Source organism: Blennius ocellaris (genome assembly GCF_963422515.1).
Source record: "Blennius ocellaris genome assembly, chromosome: 12".
In the NCBI taxonomy this organism is placed as follows: Eukaryota; Metazoa; Chordata; class Actinopteri; order Blenniiformes; family Blenniidae; genus Blennius; species Blennius ocellaris.
Window position 1 is genome coordinate 10,800,514 of NC_137661.1, and position 6,308 is coordinate 10,806,821.

The window sequence follows — 6,308 nt, forward strand, 5'->3', positions numbered from 1 at the left end:
GAAAAACAAATGTCTTAATGGCGTGATTTCACCATGATGTGATTAAATTGCAGTTGGAACGTTGTTAATATTGCCAGTGTGATATGAAGCTCGTGCTTTTGTGTTTCAGTCCCGGTCACTGTGTTCCTCCCCTCTGCCGGAGCCCAGCCCCTCCCTCACCTCCTCGTCCTCCTCCAGCCCCAGCGAGTGGGGTCCTCAAGCCAGAGACGGCGATTGGGGGGCCCAGAACAGAGCGAGCAGCCCCGCCAGGACAGGACAAGTCTCACCGCTGCCCTACCAGCACCAGCACCAGGACCAGCAGAGACCATGTAAGCCTCAGGAGGGCTTGTTCAAGATCATGTTTCAGTTCTGTCCTGTATCAGTGAGCTCCGGCCTGAGTCCATACCCCACCATCTTTTTTCTTCATATTGAAAACTTAAAATGTGTTTTAAGGCTTCGACAGATGCGTAAACTCACTTAAACTAAGATAAAGTGTGAGCGACCATGTAGTTGTGGAGACGTGAGGCCGCCGCGGTTCAGTTTTCTGACCTCTTCGTGATGTGATGGATATTAAGAGCAGGAGTGGCATTACGATACCGTTGTTCTCCTCAGTGCATCTGTCCAGGGGGCCCAGTCCCATTTCTCTGAGCACGCAGGAGGCCTGGCCGGTCGCTGCAGCCATCACAGAGTACATCAACGCCTACTTTAAAGGAGGACAGCACAACCGGTCAGTGCGAGGCTCGTTGATGCTCCTGTTCTCCACATTCGTGATGAGAGTGAAAAGCCCTCCGGTTATGTCTGGTGTGTGGTTTTCTTCTTTCTTCAGCTGCCTGGTCAAGATCACTGGCGATCTGACGATGTCGTTCCCAGCAGGAATCACCCGTATTTTCACAGCCAACCCCAACGTGCCCGTGCTCAGCTTCAGGCTGGTCAACACCTCCCGGATCGATCACTTCCTGCCAAATCAAAAGCTGCTCTTCAGGTCCGCTGCACCCTGCTTTTCAGCCCGCTCATTTATTTATATATATTTTAAATCATGTTTCAAATTCACTTATAGAAAATCAGATCAATAACATCTATATTTGAATGTCTTTTTCGACATTTAATCTGTAATACTGGACAGGAGGTGTAGTCCGTCCATCTGTCAAGAGATCGTGACTCAGCATTAATGTTTACAACACACTCTAATGTAAGGGTACAAGCTTATAATTTTCTATATTTAGTTTCATGTTATTGTTTAGTTTTCATTTGTGCATATGCAGACAGAAATAATTATATGATGTAGGTTTACACTAGTGTTTTTAGGTATACAAAGCTGAGTATGCAGCTTTTAGCTGTTGCTTCGAAGGCAATAAACATACAGTTTGAGTGAAAACTGCTGCAGTATGGAAGAAATGTCTTGTTTATCAGTGAGGTCTCTCTGAGGGCATTGATGAAAACTCAGTTGTGTAAATGTTGCGTATGGTTAATAGAAACGCAAAGAAGTGGGAGAAATGTTTCTCAGTTGGCCTAAATATTAAATAAGCACATATCTTATGGCATTTGAGTATTCAAATGCCATAAGATAGGTGATGCTCCATCATTGAGCGAGCGGAGTGGGCTTTGGCCATGCACCTCTCCCGGGTCTTCATCAGTTTTCTGCAGACAACCTGTTCAGACATCAAGACTTTGTGTTTGAATTCAGCTTTTGTCCACTCTGAAGTCAGGACTCGCAGTTTAGACACCCGCTACCTAACAGGAGCGCATTAGTGGGTAAATGTGGGCTTCTGAAGCCTTCGTAGATGTTATTTTCTCCCAGATTTTGTTGATTACATGATATTAAACATTAAATTCACTCTAGGTATCCAAACTCCACCGTTAATGCCCCTGTGGGGTCCCGTGAAGTAAACTTTCATATTTTATTTGCATAGCACCAAATACAACACAGTCATCTCAAGGCACTTTTACAGAGACAATTCCACTTGAGCAAGCTTAAATGATGACGAAAGGGATTCAAACATACGAATACTAGTAAGCTGGACCGAGTGTGTTGGTTTCATGTCTTCACAGTGATCCGTCTCAGAGTGATCCAGACACCAGAGACTTCTGGTTCAACATGCAGGCGCTGCAGCTCCACCTGCAAAGAGAAGCTGAACTTAACCCCCAGGCCTCGTACTACAACGTCGCCCTGCTCAAGTATCAGGTGAGTTTAAAACATGGTCTCCCTTTCACTGTGCACCAGTGTGCTGGTGGTAAACACCGGTCATATGGTCCCTTCCTCAGGTTTCCTCTCAGGATCCGGGTCGGGCTCCTCTCCTGCTGTCCGCCGAGTGCCAGCGCAGCGGCACGGTGACCCGGGTGTCCCTGGATTATCACTGCTGCCCCGCCACGGCACCCTCCACCCAGCTCACCGCCGTGCAGGTGCTGCTGCAACTGGACCACACCGCCACGGACCTGCAGTGCCAGCCGCCGGCCTCCTGGTGAGCCGCGTCCACGAGACGATGCCCTGATAGCTTATCATCGTCGGTCGCTGTGGACAACACCATCGTGATCATAAATGTCAGGCTATATGGTGTTCCCAGTGGGAGAATTTATTGTAATATCTTTTGTTAATGAAGAGGAATTTGTCTGAATAGTTTTAATATCGGTTAATTTACAGTGAAGTCAAATGCCTGTGAAATAGGAATTTCTTGTGCCCCTCCTCATTTCGGATACGACAATTTATATGAAACAAATGTAGATTTTGAAGTATTGATGCCGCGAAGTTCCTGAGATTGTCGTGTTTTTGACCATTCAGTGTAATAATGAAATCGTCTGTTTCCCTACGGTGAGCAGACGGTTCTCTGAGTGAAATGATGTCAAACAGTTGAAGAGGATGGAGATGAAGGAACTGCTTCATTTTCACTGTCCTTTTTATTTTTCTCCGTAGGAACGCTGAAGAGCGACGGCTGCTGTGGAAACTCTCCAATCTTTCCCCGACCAACCACAGCAAAGGTCAGAGCTTTGATGCGCTTGTTTTTTTCTTCTTCTTCTTCTTCTTCTTCTTCTTCTTCATTTTTTTTAAACCACGTCTGCTTATTTCAAGCCCTCATTGAACAAGAAAGCTTTGATAAGCTGAAAAGCTGCGAGGCGAGACTCTCCATACCTGACCCACTGTCTCCGCCTGCCTTCTGTCTATTTATTAATTAGCCTCCTCATTAAAATTGTGGCAGACTTTCTTTCTCCGTCACCTTCTCGTCAGTTTCTCATCTCTACCTCGTGTCAAGACGACTGTAAAAATGAATAATTGAGCGTCGGAGAGACCTCTGTGCTTCACTTCCTCCCCTTTGTGGGAAACCGAAGTCTTTTCATTACCTTTTGAAACACATATTAGCATTTGAACATGGCAGCTGCTGTAGACTTCCTGAGAGACGTGAACAAAATGAGGATGAAGGTGCTACTGAGTGTAAAACCGGCTTGGCTGTCTGCCAAATCAATCGTGGATATTACATTACCACTGTAAAGATGCACAGATGAGACATGATGTGCAATTTGAACATTTTCTTTGCTGCAGCATATTGCTTTTATTAACTGGAAATATTTGCATTTCCTTTATTGCAAAAATGTTCATTCAGGTTAGATTCCTGCGGCTTCTCTGCTTCTGGACTGGGGAGAAACCCCGTGTTTGAGCAACACTTCTAATTGTTTTGTGTAACTGTCGCATCTTTTGTTGGTTTGTTGGGATTGGATCGAAAGTGATTAAAATTCTACAAATTCCAGGTAAATATTTATCCGAGATCCAACTGGAGCTTGTTTGAAACCTTCAGGTCAAGTGATTCACTTGACCTGAAGGTTTCCTGCTCCTCTGTCTAGCAGCTGGTTTCTTCCCATGATTTTGTTCCTGATTCAGTGACTGCCCGGTTTATAGTTTTGTTTTAAGAATAATTTTGCTTTCTGTGTTGACACAGCCTCTGCCTGTAGGTAGGAGCAGGAAAAGTTAGTTTAATAAATGATGGTGTTGCAGGAGGACATTGCTGAATGTGCAAAAACAGTCGCAGGGTCTGTTCTTGAAAAGAATAAAAGAAAATCGTGTTCATCGAGTCTTCTGACTTTATAGCTTAAGGTTGCAGACCGCTGGCTCAGGCTTTTAGTGAAGCCTCTGGTTCTTTTAAATTCTAGACGTGAATCAGCATTTTTTTAAATGCTGATTACAATGTCAGTCTGTGCCTCTCTGTCAATAGGAATGCTATAGTCCACACATTTATTTCAAGTGTTATATTTCTATTATACAAAGGCATAATTCTGGAATTATCTTTTGCTCACCTTCCAGTCTATGAATGAAAGTCTATGATTTTAGCTTTTAAAATTGAGATTTTCAAATAAGAATGTTTCTTTAATGAATATCTGATAGTATAGAAACAATTTCCAATGATCTTTATCACTGCTGCTGATTACCACCCTGTCCATGTGTGTGTTCTCAGGCTCAGGGACTCTCTGTGCCAGCTGGCAGTGCCTGGAGGTTCCTCGTGGGCCTCCACCCAGCCTGGCTGTGCAGTTTGTGGGCTCCGGGGCCTCGCTGTCGGGCATGAACGTGGAGCTGGTGGGAAGCCGCTACCGAATGTCTCTGGTCAAGAAGAGATTCGCCACAGGTGATTCCGACTCTCAAGCCAAGCAGACGAAAGGCTTCATATAGATAGAGATATATAGATATACACACTTTTATAGTCATCAGATGACAGTCGGATCTAAATTTTCATCAAACCGTCAAGAAAAGCATTTTGAAAGATAATGTATGAAATGAATCATTTGATATAACCAAGTCGTTTTCTACATCTGACTGTGTTTTTAATGTGTTTGACAGGGAAATACATGGCAGGCTGCTCCTTGTGAATCATGTAAAGGCCTGTCGGGTTCCTAAAAGACCCGTCGTCGAGGGTTCAGACAACGTTGCACTTTGTCGTCATCGGAGTGGACGACTTCAGCCTGAGGAGGGACGCCATCGTTGCTCAGCGTTGACGGAACAGCGTGCGCTCACTTCTGACACGCTTTTAGGGCCGAGCCTTTTCTTCCTCTTCTTCCTTTCGTTTTAATTTTGGTCGTGTGTTGTACGTTGAGTTTTTCCAGGAGGAAAACCCTCCGTTATGACCCGAACCTATCTGTTCACATTGTGCTCTGTGTGCCTTGGTAAGAAGAGAACAAGGATGCTTCATGTCAGAACCGTGTGTGAATAAGCGAGGTGGGGGGCTACCGAGCGAATAATGTCAGCAGATTTACTGTTTGGAGAGCAGTCGCCATTGAAAGTAGGCTTTGTGCATTCTGTAAATAATGTATTTCAAGAACATCCTAAAGGATCAAGGGAGTCATTTGAGAGCGAAGTTCTACCACACTCGAGAGAAAAATAATGTTTGTAAGTGACACACTTGTTCTATATCACGTTTTGTGATGTTAATATTTAATAAAAAGAAACATTCTCAGACACCTTGATTGACACCAATTTATTACACATGTGACCGAATACAAAATACATTTGAACTATGTAGTTTATTACAGACCATCATCTGTCCTGGAACTAGTTAAATTGTAGTCGAGAACAGATTTAAAAATACACAAAAATAAGGGTTCAGTATACTTGTAAGAAGAACAGAGTTCAATAAAAAATAATCCTCCGCCAAAAAATCTAAAACAACCTTACAAAACATTACAAAGTACACATAGAGGATTTTCCCCAAAGCACTTTAAGGCAAATTACTGTGACAGGCACAAGTTACGAAAAGCCTTAAATAACTGAAGATTTCTTATCGCTACAACAAAACTCATCCAAAGAGGGGAAAGAGGGAAAGAAACAACCCAGAACTGATTTCCAAACAAAGCTCAAGTCCACCAAATCATATTAGTCCTCATAAATAGAAAGTTTACTTTTGACAGTTTAATAGCTTACTGAGGAGCAGCGCAGTAATCATTGAATTTAAAACACTGAACAATTGCAATTGGGAACAAATTCATCACACACCAGTCTACTCCATTACACATCAAAGCATTTCCCTGTGATACAATGTGACCAACCCAATACAGCGCAAGAGGAGAGAAACGGATTCGGAAAGAAAAACCAAAGGCCACAGAGTACGAACTTTCAACATCATATAAAGATATAGACATAATTTACTATAGGTAAAGTCCCCAATTAATGCACTGTATTCTATCTATCAAACGGAACATAAGACTTGACTAACAGGGTGATATCAAAGTATCTGAAGTCCAGGAGCGCGTGCCGCCTCAGTTGTCAACAAAATCCTTTTGTTTTGTTGCAGGATTTTGGTTTACAGGTCCAAAGTGTGCTCTCATTTACATGAAATGAACCACTGAGGGACAAA

General features: G+C 43.4%; 1 protein-coding gene across 2 annotated transcripts in view; it reads left to right on the forward strand.

The window, feature by feature from the left end:
- Positions 1-4,960, forward strand: part of fcho1 (FCH and mu domain containing endocytic adaptor 1) — a 55,273-nt gene extending 50,313 nt beyond the window's left edge. For both annotated transcript variants that reach the window (XM_080506565.1, XM_080506566.1), the window contains 8 exons: positions 110-308; positions 592-706; positions 806-961; positions 2,029-2,161; positions 2,242-2,438; positions 2,888-2,952; positions 4,419-4,586; positions 4,799-4,960. In XM_080506565.1, coding sequence (XP_080362691.1) covers positions 110-308; positions 592-706; positions 806-961; positions 2,029-2,161; positions 2,242-2,438; positions 2,888-2,952; positions 4,419-4,586; positions 4,799-4,827 — 1,062 coding nt within the window. In that variant the 3' untranslated portion in view covers positions 4,828-4,960. The remainder of the gene's footprint in view (positions 1-109; positions 309-591; positions 707-805; positions 962-2,028; positions 2,162-2,241; positions 2,439-2,887; positions 2,953-4,418; positions 4,587-4,798) is intronic.
- Positions 4,961-6,308: the final 1,348 nt, after the last annotated feature.